The sequence below is a fragment of the Bos javanicus genome, chromosome 11 (assembly GCF_032452875.1).
Source record: "Bos javanicus breed banteng chromosome 11, ARS-OSU_banteng_1.0, whole genome shotgun sequence".
NCBI classification, from domain to species: domain Eukaryota; kingdom Metazoa; phylum Chordata; class Mammalia; order Artiodactyla; family Bovidae; genus Bos; species Bos javanicus.
In genome coordinates, this window is record NC_083878.1 from 45,799,376 (window position 1) to 45,816,726 (window position 17,351).

Consider the following 17,351-nt stretch of genomic DNA (forward strand, 5'->3'; position numbering starts at 1 on the left):
AGGCTGGTGACGTATATAATTTCCAAAGAGTAATTTTAAGACCAAACTTGAGATTCTGGTTTCTCTTGGAGTCATGCTAATTAAAATTGATTATTTCAAGATACAAAAATGTGGTCGAAGAAAAAGAAAACACACAAGTAATAAGTTTATTAGAAGTCCTCCTCAAAGCGCTCCCCTGGGGGCACTGAATGCTCAAGCTTATAGGAACCCCTTACCCACTGCTCAGTCCAGGCTTGGCAAAAGATGAACACACACAGGGTCTCGTCATAATACTTTTTTATTACAATATCCAAAAAACTGAGTATGCAGTTTAGGAGGTCTCAAGACCCCTTCCTCAACTGTAGGAATGTGCCATCTCAAGACTGTATATTGGAACTATAAAGGAGTTCAGATGTAAAGAGAAAAGAAAATGCAATTTCTTCATAAACATTCTGTGTCTCTTACTACCAATCACATATCCTTTTGTAAACCCTGAAAAATTTCCCTGTAAAGCAAATACTATATATATATATATATATTTTGTGTGTGCGTGTGTGGGGGTGTGTGTGTGTATGTGTGTGTGTGTGTGTGAAGTGTGGGTTGCTCCCCTCCCCAAAGATCACCTGTTTTCCTTAATCATCTGCATTAGTGTCAACAAATGGCTACAGGTACTTATGACTTTGAGAATTAAATACATCACTGTGAACTTGAAACGAGCCGAAGGGCAAGAGGAAAGAGCACTCTGCTGATGGCACGTTGGGGGGAAATTTCCAAAACCACCGTCTCCCCCAGTCTCTGGCCCCTCTTCTGCAAACCGGCATTCCAGGACCTCTTTTCTTTATTGCAAGTGCAGCCCCAAAGGCACTGGACAGCATCTTCCCTCCCGTCTTGCCCGGTGGTTCCAGTATTGCTAACAGCGCCCAGGGTTGTCCCCGGAGAGCCTGGGAGCCGTGGGAGCGCAAACAACACGGATGGAGGGCTGCTGGGGTCAGGACTGGGGGTCCCCAGGCAGGTGCCGCCTGCTCTGTGGCTCATGGACATAAGGGCAGCTCTGGTGCATCCACACGGCGCCCGAGGTCTGTAAGGGGATCTGCTGGCGCGAGCGGTGTGAATGAACTAAGGCTGTCTCCCACGGAGGAGGAATAAAGTGAACCGACTCGCTCTGTCCACCTCTCATCACGAAAACCAGCCGGGAGGGCCCGGGATGGCAAAGAGTGGGGCGGTGGCAAATAACCGACCTGGACAAAGAGGGGACCAGGCGGAGAGAACAGGGCCTGCAGGAGAGCCCAGCCAGGGCGCCTTCCCGGGGCATCACTGCAGCGCCCGGACGAGGTAGAGCTTCTCCCCGTGCTCGCTGGTGAAGATGGGGGCCTTCTTATAGTGCTCCACCAGCTCGTCCATGGTGTGGAAGCGCCGCTGCCCAATGCAGTAGACGTTGTCCACCAGCTGAACCTTGAAATGCTTGTTCTTCCCTGATGCTTTGAGAGACACGGAGAAGTCACTGGGCTGTGGGGGAAAGAGAACACACACAGGTTACCACTGGGCTCCGTGCACCGGCTGGGGAGCCTGGGCTCCGGTCCACACCCAGGGCAGCCACCTCCTGATCTTTAGAACCACCCGGAGGCTGGTGAGATGCTCGTGCTCTGGATCGAAGAAAAGTGACACTGAACTTAGTACTTTCGGTGCAAAATGTACTTTCGCTATTTGAAAACGGAGACTTGTTCTGAAACGTACAGTACCGATGCTAACCAATGCACGTTTTTCATTTCCCTAGCTAGTTCTTGGATTTGTAGAAACTGGTCTGTACATAGGCAGTGGCTAGAAATACACTTCCTCTGGCTTCTACCACTATTAGGAGCTCAGCCAACAGCATGGTGCTGGCCCGAGTACAGGCACCAAGGTCAATGGAACAGACAGATGAATGAATACAGAAACTGTGGTGTATATATATGCAATTGGAAATGTTACTCAGCTATAAAAGAAAAAGAATGCGTGTGAATGAGTCCTAATGAGGTGGATGAACCTAGAGCCTATTATACAAAGTGAAGTCAGAAAAAGAAAGACAAATATTGTGTATTAACATGTGTATGGAATCTAGGAAGATGGTACTCATGAACCTATCTGCAGGGCAGCAGTAGAGACAGAGAGAGAGAACAGACCTTTGGGCACACTGGGGGAAGGAGAGAGTGGGACGAACTGAGAGGATAGCATGGAAACATATATATTACCATATGTGTACGGGAGCCAGTGGGAGCTCAACCCAGTGCTCTGTGACAACCTAGAGGGGTGGGATGCAGAGAGAAACAGGACGGGGCTTCAGAAGGGAGGGGACATATGTACACCTGTGGGTGATTCATGTTGATGTGCAGCAGAGACCAACACAATACTGTAGGGTAGTTATCCTCCAATAATTGTATTTTGTTCTATACTTCTCTATATTGTACAATTATAATCTTTGATTTAAAAAAAAGTCAATGGAACAGAATAGAGAGCCCAGAAATAAATCCACACTTTCGGGGTCAATTACTCTGTGACAAAGGAGGCAAGAATATACAACAGAAAAAAGATGGTCCCTTCAATAAGCAGTGCTAGGAAAGGTGGATACTACAAGGAATGAGACTGGAACATGATGGGTGACACAGACCCGACCAATGCGATGGAAGGAATGTCCCCCCCTGCCCCCGTCTCACTGTCACTCCTGTTCTTGCCGTTTCTGAGCCACCCCTTGTCCCTCTCCCTGCTCAACCATTCCTGAGCGTCTCAGAGCACAGAATGGCCACGTGGAGATGCCTCTGCATCCCCAGACTGGATAAGCTCCATTCTCCTTGGCTTTGTTGTTATTGTCGCTCAGTTGTGTCTGACTCTTCGAGACCCCATGGACTATAGCCCACCAGGCTCCTCTATCCATGGGATTCTCCAGGCAAGAACACTGGAGTGGGTTGTCATTTCCTTCTCCAGGGAACTGTCCCAACCCAGGGATCAAATCCACATCTCCTGCATTGCTACATGGATTTGTTTTCACTGAAAACACCTCCTTGGCTACTGTCCAGCAGAAGACATTCTGACACATCTGTGGGTCAGGGCTGCGTCTAATCCACGGCTGTGTCCACAGAGAGCCCAACAGATAGTGGGAGCTGTATGATCCAGGTCTAAAGTGAATTCTGAGCCCAGACTTTCACCCTTCCCCAAACCAGGAACTCACTGCTGGTGATGACCCATCAACCCAGCCCCTGCTCACATGTCTCCCACCAGGACAAAACCAACAAGCATCCCTTCACTGGTTTTTACACTGACTCTGCAAATGTCTGATCAAAAGTGAACAGATCTTGCAAAATGAGAGACAACTCTATATAAACTAATGACAACTCAGGGAAAGGGGTGTCTAGGAGAACCCAGATCTGGGGTGGGCCACTGGTCCCCAACAGTCACAACTGTCAGCATCACAATATTGTAATTATCCTCCAATTAAAATAAATAAATTTAAAAACAGTATCACAGAGATAGACATATTCAATTAGTTAGTAACTGTGTGTCCCTTTGCCCAAAATAGACCAAATAAATCTTTGAGGGGAAAACCTCATCTTATCTCTATACTAAACTCAGGGCCCAATGCCTTGGGGGAAACCCAGAAAACACTGGGGGGATAAAAGTTCAGGAAGAGATAGGAAGCTTTAGATCCAATTAGGCTTTGGGTTGTATGTTATTTCCAGAATCACAGCCATTAGAGGATTAAGGGTAGATGTGGGATACAGGGAGAAGGCAACGGCACCCCACTCCCATGCTCTTGCCTGGAAAATCCCATGGACAGAGGAGCCTGGTAGGCTGCAGTCCATGGGGTCGCTGAGTATCGGACACGACTGAGTGACTTCACTTTCACTTTTCACTTTCATGCATTGGAGAAGGAAATGGCAACCCACTCCAGTGTTCTTGCCTGGAGAATCCCAGGGATGGGGAGCCTGGTGGGCTGCAGTCTATGGGGTCGCACAGAGTCGGACATGACTGAAGTGACTTAGCAGCAGGAGGACATAGAACTTGAAAATTATTTCCCCAACTTGATCTCTTATGCCCCTTCCCCAAAAAAGAAATGAGTCATCATGAATGATTCATCGGATCAACCAGCCATCAGCGTGCACACTGCTATATTTAAAACAGATAACCAACAAGGACATACTGTATAAAACAAGAAACTCTGCTCAGTGTTATGTGGCAGCCTGGATGGGAGGGGAGTTTGGAGGAAAACGGATACATGTATATGTATGGCTGAGTTCCCCTGCCATGCACCCGAAACTATCACAACATTGTTAATTGGCCACTGTTGTTTAGTGGCTAACTCATGTCCGACTCTTCGTGATCCCAGGGACTGTAGCCTACCAGGCTCCTCTGTCCATGGGATTCTCAGTCAAGAATACTGAAATGGGTTGCCATATCCTCCTCCAGGGGATTTTCTTGACCCAGGGATCGAACCTGAGTCTCCTGCATCTCCTGAATCGGCAGGTGGATTCTTTACCACTGAGCCACCAGGAAAGCCTCATTAATTGGCCATACTTTAATACAAAAAATTTAAAATAGTATAAAAGCAAGAGAGTTCCAGAAAAACATCTATTTCTGCTTTATTGACTATGCCAAAGCCTTTGACTGTGTGGATCACAATAAACTGTGGAAAATTCTGAAAGAGATGGGAATACCAGACCACCTGACCTGCCTCTTGAGAAATCTGTATGCAGGTCAGGAACCAACAGTTAGAACTGGACATGGAACAACAGACTGGTTCCAAATAGGAAAAGGAGTATGTCAAGGGTGTATATTGTCACCCTGCTTATTCAACTTCTATGCAGAGTACATCATGAGAAACACTGGGCTGGAAGAAGCACAAGCTGGAATCAATATTGCCGGGAGAAATATCAATAACCTCAGACATGCAGATGACACCACCCTTATGGCAGAAAGTGAAGAGGAACTAAAAAGCCTCCTGATGAAAGTGAAAGTAGAGAGTGAAAAAGTTGGCTTAAAGCTCAACATTCAGAAAACGAAGATCATGGCATCTGGTCCCATCACTTCATGGGAAATAGATGGAGATACAGTGGAAACAGTGTCAGACTTTATTTTTTTGGGCTCCAAAATCACTGCAGATGGTGACTGCAGCCATGAAATTAAAAGATGCTTACTCCTTGGAAGGAAAGTTATGACCAACCTAGATAGCATATTCAAAAGCAGAGACATTACTTTGCCAACAAAAGTCCGTCTAGTCAAGGCTATGGTTTTTCCTGTGGTCATGTATGGATGTGAGAGCTGGACTGTGAAGAAGGCTGAGCGCCAAAGAATTGATGCTTTTGAAGTGTGGTGTTGGAGAAGACTCTTGAGAGTCCCTTGGACTGCAAGGAGATCCAACCAGTCCATTCTGTAGGAGATCAGCCCTGGGATTTCTTTGGAAGGAATGACACTAAAGCTGAAACTCCAGTACTTTGGCCACCTCATGCGAAGAGTTGACTCATTGGAAAAGACTCTGATGCTGGGAGGGATTGGGGGCAGGAGGAGAAGGGGACAACAGAGGATGAGATGGCTGGATGGCATCACTGACTTGATGGACGTGAGTTTGGGTGAACTCCGGGAGTTGGTGATGGACAGGGAGGCCTGGCGTGCTGCAGTTCATGGGGTCGCAAAGAGTCGGACATGACTGAGCGACTGAACTGAACTGAACTCAAACGGCACAGAAGGACATTTTAAGTAATCAACTGCACTATTCTCACTTCTATTTTCACATTTACACAAGACTGATCAAGATGAATGTGAGCTGGCCTCAGTGTTATGAGTATTCCCACCCAAGCTGGATGCTGTATATGGTTCTGAAAACAGAACAAAGTAAACAGGTACCGCCTGACACGTGCTCTGCACAGGACGGCCTGAGCATTAGCCCCTTGGACCCTGTCACGTTGCAGTCAGTTCTGGTGGGTGAAGACTTGAGCAGTCACCATGCCCTGTGTCCAGCAGTATATACACGTTAGCAGTATATACATGCTCAGCTCTCTCTTGGGGTTTCCGGTTTTCAAGAAGCAATGTGTACTTTCAAGATCTGTTCATTTTTAGAAGCATATATGTTCTGTGCCAAAAGCCTGTGCCTTCTGATAAAGATAGAAGGTGACTTCAGTTTTACGTTTAGGACCAGCCGGGCACTGAGCTAGTTTTAGAGACTCTTTAATCAGTTCATAGACAAAGCAGCATCGTACGGAGGGAGTGCGTGAGACGGCGTGCGTGAGACGGGGTCACTATGTGATAGATTCAATTTTACTTATGCCCCACAATCAGCAGATGACTTTCTGAATTTGCTTTTCATTTAAGCACCTTAATTTAGCCTCCTGATATGTCTCCTGTACATATGTATTACGGCAGTAAAACTGGTCGCTGTAGCAGAGACAGTAATTTTAATTTTGTGGGCTCCTGAGCAGGAGGCTTGAACTTAAGGACATGGGAGGAATTAAGTTTATACCAAGCAGGGGGTGCCGAACCTTCGGAGAACTCTCATTCCAGCATCTCTGTGCTTCTGATCTATGTACTAAAGTGCACTGTTACACGTCACCAAGTTCTAAAGGAAGCCTGAGGATGAACTGGGCCAGGGCATCTCAGTTTGTGCTCCCAAGTCCAGTAGCATCACCTGGGTGCTTGTCAGAAAAAGCGAATTCTCAGGCCCCACCGCAGACCCCCTGAATGAGCAGCTCAGGGGCAGGGCCGTCCAGGGGCTTCAGATGCAGTTTGAGATGAGGTCTGAGTGAACCACACACAGTGCTTTCAAGCAGTCAGGGCCATGAGAACAAGACAGGAATGTGATTCATGTGCTAAGACGCACCTTGGAGGAGGTGGCTCCATGACAAAGCCCACCCCCAGGCTGGGGAAGCCTGTCTGACTCTGTCCTGAGGGGTTTGACCTTGCTCTAGATACTCCCTGCAGGGGCCCCCCTGGGTGGCACAGCCAGCATTCTCTTCCCTTCTCAAGAAGCCAGCCCCCTGGATCTGAGTCGAAAAGGGGCTGCTCCAGAGGTGGGGGTAGGGGGTGGGGAGCGGATCCCTGAGAAGTGGGGGCCATCAGTCTTGGTTCTTACAGACTAAATTAATTTAGCCACACTGGTCTGCACTGGCCATGGGCACTGGGCAGGAAGACTCAGCAACACTCTGAAGCTAAGCATGTCACAGAAACTTGACTGCTGGCTCAACCACACTGAGAAGAGGACTGAAGCCCACGAGCCCAGCATCTGGGGTGGGACTGACTTGCAGTCACTGGCCCCTAGAGGTCGGTGAGATGCCTCAGACACCATCTCCTGTGGGCAAGTACTTTCCTCGCTCGCATCTTGAGACCAAAATGTAAACACTTCTTGCAGAATTTCTCCTGCAAGTCGAGAAGGAGCTGTTTTCAAAGGACAGGCAGTAAAGACTCCTGGCAGTTGAGAGAAGAGGTGGGCTTGCCGGCCTCCAGGAAAGAAATATTTACGGAGAGCCGAGCAGAGCAGAATGCAAACCCTCCTCCCTCCATCTGGGCTCCTCAGCTCATCTCATCGGACAAGGTGTTTCCCCTTCACTGGCTGAGAAACCACAGAAAATTGAAGTCATGTCCGATTCTTTGTGACCTCATGGACTGTAACCTGCCAGGTTTCTCCGTCCATGGGATTTTCCAGGCAAGAATACTGGAGTAGGTTGCCATTTCCTTCTCCAGGGGATCTTCCCAACTCAGGGATTGAACCTGGGTCTCTCACACTGCAGGCAGACTCTTTACCATCTGAGCCACCAGGGAAGCCCCCGAGAAACCACAATCAGGGCAGAAAACGTTCGCTGGGAGGGCCGGAGTGTGCCTACTGGGGCTGCGGGCCCCCCACCCCTCGCTCTGGGTCTGCCAGTGCCTGAGTGCTCTTAAAAACAAGGGATACAGTTCAAAGAAACCCTAGCAATTTCTATGTTCTTTTCTCCTCGCTAAGTGACTGCAGTGATCAGCAGATTACTGGGAGCAAAGCCTGAATTACCTCTCTTCTGTAAATGAAAATGGAGCCCTCCAGCCTAGGACACTAACCTGTTCACAGTCCTTCTGCATTTATGGCTAACAAGAAATGGAGTAGGAAGACAGAAAGGTTTACACTGGTGCTATTAATACATGTGCCAGCTGTACATACCTTTCTCATATATTAAAATTTATTAGACCCATTTCTTTTTTTTTTTTAATATTATTTGGCTGCTCTGGGTCTTAGTTGCAGCATGCAGGATCTAGTTCCCTGACCAGCAATTGAACCTGGGTCCCCCACATTGTGAGCTCGGAGTCTTAGCCACTAGACCACTAGGGAAGTCCCAAGATACAGTTTTTTTTTTTTTTTTTTAATTTCCACTACAGCTTTTAATTCTTGGAGGGAATCATTTCTAACAGGTACTTGTGAATTTACATGCGAGCAGTATATCCATAAAGAAGGCTGAGCATCAAAGAATTGATGCTTTCGAACAGTGGTGCTGGAGGGACTCTTGAGAGTCCCTTGGACTGCAAGGAGAACAAATCAGTGAATCCTAAAGGAAACCATCCCAGAATATTCATTGGAAGGACTGATGCTGAGGCTCCAATACTTTGGGCCCTTGAAGTGAAGAGCTGACTCATTAGAAAAGACCCTGATGCTGGGAAAGATTGAGAACAGGAGAAGAAGAAGGTGACAGAGGATGAGATGGTTGGATGGCATCATCAACTCAACAGACATGAGTTTGAGCATGCTCCAGGAGATGGTGAAGGATAGGGAAGCCTGGCATGCTGCAGTCCATGAGGTCGCAAAGAGTCAGGCACAACTGAGCGACTAAACAGCAGCAGCAAGTATATCAATAAACATTTACATCAAGGGAGCTAATGATCTGGGGGTTTTTATGAAAATGTTTCTGAATACTGTTACAGATGAAGTATTTGACAGAGTTTTCAGGTGGCTCAGTGGTAAAGAATCAGCCTGCCAATGCAGGAGATGAGATGCAGGTTCGATCCCTGGATTGGGAAGATCCCCTGGAGTAGGAAATAGCAACCCACTCCAGCATTCTTGCCTGGGAAATTTCACCAGAGAAGCCTGGTGGGCTACAGTCCATGAGGTTGAACAGGACTGAGCTACTGAGCATGCACACACTCACACTTGCACTCTAGTTTGAAAGAGCTGTTTTTCAGTTCTCACTGATTTACTGGACACTCATCTCTCTTCATGTTACACTTGCAGCCTGAAGAGAGGTTGTCTGGACCCCTGGTGGCAGCAATCCTGAGCCAGAGGCTACCAAGTCTGACCCGAGTTCACAAGCCCAGGGGTCATTGAGCACAGAGGAAGGGCTGGGCATGCTGGCACCTCCTCTGGCTGCTGCTGGCTCCCAGTCACTCTGAATCTACACACACATGCTGGACAATTCCATCATCAGTGAATGTGGAGAATATTTTCTACGGTCTCACGCAGTGCTGGGATTCAACAGCCGACAGGATGACATACCATGCACTCCAGTGCCGACCTGGCTGCCATGGGGGCAGCACAGCCACGAATGAAGGCGGTTACACCTGTGAGCACAGGCCCCGTCATGGGACCCAGGAGCACGGCTCATAGAGGCTTCCCAGATGGAAAGGAGGAGGAGTGAGGTGTGAATGGTGTGTGTGCCCAGACTGGGCAGGGAGGGGGTACTGGGGGAATGGGGGCAGCTGTACTCTACAATTTTCCAGATGTATGCAAAGGTCCACAGGAGGAGAGAGCAGAGTCTGAGCAGCATGCAGGAGAGAGCAATGGGAGGTCTCCTCCCATTGTGGACTAGGAGGAGCCACTGAGCCGCCCTCGGCCACGTGACTGGGATCCCCCCAGGGCACTCAATGACACAGCCCAGCCGCCTGCACCGCCTCCTTCTGCTCTCACCACAAATCAGGTTTCAGGTAACAAGCAGCCCTCTGTTCCACTTTCTACAGCATCTCCCTCCAAAAAAAGGGGATTCAGCACTCTTCACCTTCTTTTACACATAATACAGCAGAGATAAAACTCCATCCAAAGCCCTTCGTAATAAATGACACAAAAACATAGGGACACAAAATACAGGGAAATAGATGATCTCTTTGGGATCTTTAACATCTTACAGAGAAAAACGGCTTCCTACACCACAGGCTGATGCTTTGCAGACCTCAACCTAGTTGTAAGCTGCCACTTTCTACAGCAACTGAAAAAATAAAACACTGACAGTTTACAGAGTACACAGAAATTTAGTTACTGGTTATTCTTCACTGTAATACAGTTTTCTAGCCGTATCCACAGAATAAGTCTGAACAAATACATAAGGATTTACGATGAGCATTAGATGAGAAGGCAGGTAGGAATTTTGAATTTTCTAGATTTAATGAGATATGGATGGAATATAATGATTAAATACAAAGAAACTGACACTGTTCCATCTTTAGCTGCTAAAGGTAAATGACAATTAGAGGCGAGGAATGAGAGCAAGAGAGGGGGAGAGAGAAAACTCGATATTGAGATGAAAGATAGAAAAGGGCCAAAGCAGGGTCATCTGGTTCATTCACTGGCTGATAAACCATGTCTAACACACGCCTTTGAAATACCCACACATCACTGACCCTGGATATCGTAGGATATGCCAATGCTTTGCTTGTTGTTCTGAAATATATGTCCACCCCTCCCGCCCTCCACCCAAGCACAGATTTCCCAGAACTCAGATCTTTTTACTTTTCAATACAGAAAAATACAGAATATTTTTAAATGCAAAGTATCAAGCAAGAATCTTGCTCATTTATACTGAAATTGCTCAGGATATTTAAAAAAATGAAATGCATCTTGAAGAGGCACTCTAAAAAAGCAGCTATGCTTACTGAGGAATCACAGGTCCTGCAGTGACCAAAGGTGAGCCCTGAGCACAGACACCTAGAGGAAGGAAAAGGAAACTGAATGGGGATGCCTGTGGGTCCTGCAGAAACGGGACCCCGAAGCTGGGTCAGGCTGTGGAGCTCCAGGATCACGCAGCTTTGAACGGTAGGCTCTCACCTTAGAGATGCCAGAGTGAACAGGGAAAAAGACAACAGGCAGAAAGAAGATGGGAAGGTGCTGGCAGGAAGCAGAGGCAGTGGAGGCAGAAAATGGATAAGCGATGGACTTGTCCATCTGAACGGCTCCTCACGGTTGCAGATGACAGGTGGGCAAACACCTAGTTACAAGCATGAAGACAGCGCAGCCCGCTCGCCCTGCCATCAGGAGAAGAGCAGCAGCATGCCTGAGAGTCCCTGGGTATCTCTTTGGCACAAGACAGGTGTGCACACAGCAGACAGCGCCACGTGTAACAGCGGGTTCCAGCCAGACAAGCAGTCCAGCACACCCTTGGGCCACATGGCAGCCTTCAGGCCTAGCTGGGGCCATGGCAGGGGCAGAGCTAAGCAAGTCCCAGACAGCCTCTCCCCCATCCCGAAAGCCAGTGGCCCAGCACACGATGAGCTGTCGTAGTGCAGTTTTCTAAATTAAAACAGAAGGAACAAAATGTGGAAAGGCTCCCCCCGCCCCCAATGGTTAAAATAAACAAGCAATACTTTAGTTATTTAGAAAAGGCTTTCTCCTCTCATAACCCGAGACAAATGTAACACTGCTGCTTCTTCAAGTTCCTGGGAGTGGAGTGTAGATGAGAAAATTACCTTCCTCTACCTCTAAAAGGACCTTGTCCCAAGGTCTGACAGTGACCATGGCCTGTATGTGCTTGTCTCATGGACAAGTCACAGGTTTTCTCTAAGCCAGTGATACTATCTGCCTCCTGCTAAAGACTTTTCCCTTCCCCAGCCCCATAGAGAAGAACCTGGGGGCACTGTCTCCACTCCGGGGACTGCTTTTACCCCTCTCCTTTCTAAGAAGCCTCTTCAAACCCAACGTTCCTAAATCAGGATAAGAACGAGACTCCTTGACTCTGAATCATCCTTGTCCCTCGATCACCTCCTACTGTGACGGGTTTCTGGTGCTTTCTTTGAGTTTCTGCTTAGGGGGGTTGCAAGTGCTCTGGACCCGATTCTCTGGAGCCTCCTGATCTGTGCACGGAGCAGACTTCATATGAGAACAACTTAATGTGATGTCCTGCCAGAAACCATTGACTGGATGAGAAAAGCTCATTGCCCGGATTTCAGATGCAGCTACTGTCTAAGTCCCATGTGCTTGCCACCACGAGCTGCTGCCACCACTGGGGGGCCGGTTTCCATCCCATCACAGCTGCCCCCCTGTCTGAAGGGAAACCACTTCTGTGGGCTTGAACTCCCTCTAGATCAGTCAATAGGAATCTTGACTGTGCACTTAGTAATCGTAGTATCAACATTTGCAGGGGACAATTACAGTACATAGCATGGGCTGACTAGTCTTACGGGTTGCATTTATACAATTAAACTGAAGTCTATAGGAACCAACAGAAAATGATCATACTGGACTCTATCCTCAAAACTCACACTGGACTCCATCCTCAAAACTTTTGCTTCACTTAAATACACATGGCAGGTGTATTTAAAAGGACTGAAAAACCAGCTTAGGACCTCCACAATGAAAACACAAAAAGGTACCTGGAATGACAGCCCAGTTCCCCCAGACAGACTTGGCCACACACCTGAAACACAGACCCCAAATCTGTGCTGGAAACAGGTATGCTCCAAGTCGAGAGGCCTCATACCGCTGACTCAACTTGTACACACAAACCCCTCTCTTAACAATTGTCCTTTTCCTTTTTTAGTTCTGTTCCTGAGTGCTTCAAAAGCTTTTCAGAGATAAACTCAGTGGTGCCTGTGGCAGAGACGTACTGAGGATTACACATTTTAAAAAGAAAAACATACCAACCAACAAAAGATTGTGTCAGAAACAGGGTGTCTGCCTTGCTGAGAATATCTGATGCATCTCAGACCCAGAGAGGAAACAAGGTTGGGTCATCAACAGGGAAACCATGGGAGAAAATGATGTTTGGGTCTGCAGGACAGAACAGGGGTGACCCCACTCAAGAGGCAGCAAAATCTCCAGAAGCTGAGACACTCTGTACTTGCCATCTCACCTACAAGAACGCACCTTGCGGAGTAGAGATACAGCCAAGGCTGGGCAGTCCAAGTGGATGTCAGCATAAGGTGGGGCTGGGGCCTCAGGACACAAGCTGTATAGAGCATCTGTGTTCATCTTGCTTAACATGAGCCCCACATAACCCTGCTGTCTGAGGCTATTCACACACCTCCACACACTTTCATGCTCTCTGCTTCCTTCCTGTGCGCCACCCACCCACCGAGGGTTCTCTGCCCTGAGGAGGAAGCCGTCCTGCACGGCCAGAGCATACCCACACATATGTACATGCCTAGATGTGTGTATACATGCACACCCAGATGTGCACATGCACACACATGCACACCTCTCCACCCACCCCGCCCCACACTCACTGAGCACTCTGTCCTGACAAGAAAGTTGCACACATGCACACACTCTGAGATGCACATCTGTTTACACCCAGACACGTGTACACACCCCTTCACCCACCCTGCCCCACACTCATTAATGACTCTGTCTTGATGAGAAAGTCGCCCTGCACACCTGGTACACAGGTACAGAGATGCACACACACATGCACACCCCTTCACCCACCAACCCTGTACTCACTGGGGACTTGCTGTTAAGCAGGAAGAAGTTGCCCTATATGCCTGGTGCACACACAGAGATGCCCACATATGTGTACACCCAGACACATACACACCCCTCTGCCCACCCACCCCATCTTGCACTCACCGAGGACTCGCTGTCCCGCACAAGGAAGTCGCCCTGAACTCCCCGCGCATTGAGTGCGCACTCGGCCTGGTGGCGAGTCACGTTCCCGTAGTACCACTCGCGGCCTGCGAACCGGCCAGCACGAGCAGGCCCTGCGGGTCCGGAGCCAGCGTGAGGGGCCGGGCCCTCGCTCAGCACTACCACGTAGTTCTTGGGCACCAGGCCGACCTGGCCACGCGCATTGCGGCAGCGCCACCACTCGGGGTCGTTCTCGGGCTTCTCGATCACCTCCATGGTCTCGCCCTTGTCGAAGTTGAGCTCCTCCTCGGTGACCGAGCTGAAAGGGTACAGCGTCTGCACCACCTGCAGCGCCCGCGCGCCCTGCCCATTGCTGAGCGTGGCACCGGGCCGCAGGCTTGAGCCCCCGGGCGCGTCGCCGGCTGCTTCGTCCAGCTCCTCCAGCACATAGTTGGACGGGAACCAGCCCACCTGGCCATTGTAGCTGCCCCGCCACCAGCCGTCGCTGCACTTCTCCATGACGGTGACGCGTGAGCCCTTCACCAGCGACAGCTCGTCCTCGCGCTCTGCTGCATACGCGAACTTGACCACGGCGGGGATGCTGAGGTCGTAGATGCGGTCGGCGCCGCCCCCATTGGCGGGGAACTCCGCGTCCGTGCTGGGCGTGGGGGAGGCATCGCGTGCGCTCGTCTTCCGGCGGGTCCTTCCGAGGCCTGTAGAGAAACAGCAAAGCTCAGCGCAGGGACCAGGTTCAGCTGAGTGGGACCCTGCAAGGGCTCCACGCAGGGCCCCAGCCGAGGGGCAGCGCCTGCACACTGATGCAGAACGGACCTGGCCCCCTGGCTGGTGACCAGCCAGTCACCAACAGAAGTAACAGTGGCCAAATGCCTGAAAGCTGGGAATTACCATATCTCATCTCTGCTTTCCTTTAAAAAAAAAAAAAAGAAAAAAGCCAGAGCACCAGCAAACCATGAGGATAAAACAGTGTAAAGTCTGAAAATGATGAGAGCAGCCATATGCCACTAGGAGGAAAACAAAACAAAAAGGCATCGGTACACAAATATCTTCTGCATCAGGACAGAGGTATCTTCTGTGTTGTGGGTGGGAAATTGGACCAAATGACCTTGAAGACCTTCCATGGCTCTCAGACCCCTCAAGCCCGTCCTGCTCTGCCAGCCACCACCTGTCCTCCACTCTGGGGATACTCGGCACCCTCCCAGGGTGGCAACCCTGGGGAGAAACCCATACCCTTCTCCTTCCTTCCCGTCTTTCAAAACTGCACAGATTTAGCACAAGCAGTGATGAGTGATTTAGAAAAAACAGCGCATGCAGTAAATTTAAGGCAGACTTTTTTCATATTCTGGTGGCAAACCCACAAGTGGATCAGAAAATCAGTTTAAGGGGGTCTGAGCAGCCTGTGTGTATGCACTGTCTTCTTTTTAAAAGGAAACAAAACAGAAGATGTCAGAGTGCATCAAACATAGAACAGCTGCTTCGGTTACATGTGTGAGTCAGGGCCAAGCTGTCACCTGAAACATCACTTCCTGTGCATGAGGTGTAACACAGCTTGAAAAGCCCTAGGGTAAAAATGATTTAACCTGCTTAAAATGCACAGAATCCTGCAACCTTGTAGAAGCGAGCCTAGGAAGGAAGGCACGATGCCTGAGTTGGGGACGTGCCCCTGGACTGCGGGGTTGGCTGTGCTTCTTGGGCTTTCCTGAGAGGTGGCCACTTGCCCACCATGCCTCCGAGCTACACCAGCATGGGAGCTTCCACAGTAGGGAAACTGTGGCCACTGGCAGATCTTTGTTTTTTTCCCAGAAGGACAACAGTGCACTTCTATGGATAGCTTGTACTTCTTTCTCCCTTAATTCTCTGCAGTAAAGACAGTGTGGGCTTCCCTGGTGGCTCAGTGGTAAAGAACCCACCTCCCAATGCAGGAGACTTAGATCCCTGGGTCGGGAAGATCCTCTGGAAGAAGAAATGGCAATCCACCCAGTATTCTTCCCTGGGAAATTCCACAGACAGAGGAACCTGGCAGGCTACAGTCCATGGAGTCGCACAGAGTCAGGCATGACTGAGGGACCAAACAGCACACAGCTTGGTTCTGAGAATTTCCTTTGTTCCTACTCCCCTGTTGGGTGGGGAGATCAAAGGAATAAGAGGAGCTGTCATGATGGCCTGGACCATGGGGAGCTGGGCACTGGCTTCCAGAGTGGACCCACCCAGGCTGGCATTCTCTGCCCCAGACACATACTCAGCTCAGCACCACTGTCACTCACTCGCTAGGTGCCTTCCCTCCAGAGGAAAATGGGGCTTGATCCCTGGATGTGCTCAGCACCAGACCCATCAAAAACATGAGCAGCACTGTGAGGTCCTCCTCATGGGCGACTGGGGCCCCCAGGCCTGCGGAGCACACACCCACCTGCCCAGCGCCCTCTCCCTTTGCCGCACTCATCTTCCCAGGGCCTGGGGCCTGGTTCAGGGCGGGCATTCAACTAACGTTTGCCAGTTTAACAAGCTCCATTTTCTATCTCACCATCACAAGTTTGTCTGCCTCATCAGTCCTTGCAGACTGATCTCTTCAGGGATACACACCTGGGCTGCCAGGAGAGCTCAGGTTAATTAGGAGCAGCCTGATACCCACCCCTGCCCCCCACCCCTAAGTACGCACTGCTGACCCCTCCATATGCCTTGAGATCCTCCCCTGTCCAGGCACCACATGTCTGTAAGCCAGCAACTCCACGGCCAGGGCAGGAGGCCCTACTCTAGCCAGGCTATGTTCCCGGAACCTGAGGGCACCATTTCCTGACCCACCCTCTGTGCCCCCACTCTCCCAAGTTGCAGTAAACCCAGGAGATTTTACTTTTTTTATTCCTAGGCATGTGCACCTTAGGCTTACACCTTACCCTGCAATGAAATATGCTATTATATGCCATACGGAGCCCCAAGTTCAGGGAGGGGATGTCTAGGACCGGAGGGAGGAAGGAGAAATGGATGGCTGTTGGATGGATGGGACCTCCCATCCCTGTGGCAAACCCACATGGCCTGGGTCGAGCTGACAGGACAAAGGAGCAAGTCACCATCCATGTGCCCAGATGGTCCCCTTTCCTGTGGGCAGACTTGCCAGAAGCTGGCACAGAGGGAGATGTGTTGGGGCAAAGTACACCATCAATGGATCCACGAGTCCAGAAGCAGAACTTCCATTCCTGCTCCTAAGAGAGCCCGTTTCCCCATGAGCAGGCAGTCAAATAACATAACTGAATGTGTAAGCCTGGAAAAAAAAAAAAACTGGTTCAGAAGCATAGGATTTTCTACCAAATGTGAAAGTCAAATGGTAGCACAGATGCCAGGGTAAAGAATTTTTGAAAGGTTTTCATTATAAATTGTAATTAAAAATACATATTTAGTACCTCTCAACACATATACCCGATCCATCAGCACAAGCATCTCTGAATGTGATGTGCCTGGGGGGGTGGGGCGGTGGTTGGGAGGTGGCAAGCATTCACTATGACCTTCTGAAGCATCACTTAGCGTCTGTCACTGGCAGAGGCTCACAAGAGCAACTTTTTGAGCCCACACCTGCTCGGTAAAATGAAATACAATAACGAAGAACAGAGTG

The 17,351-nt window shown here is 49.5% G+C and overlaps 1 protein-coding gene across 3 annotated transcripts in view; it reads right to left on the reverse strand.

Moving 5' to 3' along the window:
* Positions 1-259: 259 nt before the first annotated feature.
* Positions 260-17,351, reverse strand: part of NCK2 (NCK adaptor protein 2) — a 115,246-nt gene continuing 98,154 nt past the window's right edge. For all 3 annotated transcript variants that reach the window (XM_061432554.1, XM_061432555.1, XM_061432553.1), the window contains 2 exons: positions 13,733-14,442; positions 260-1,485 (listed from right to left, as the gene is read on the reverse strand). In XM_061432554.1, the coding sequence (XP_061288538.1) occupies positions 1,478-1,485; positions 13,733-14,442 (718 nt within the window). In that variant the 3' untranslated portion in view covers positions 260-1,477. The remainder of the gene's footprint in view (positions 1,486-13,732; positions 14,443-17,351) is intronic.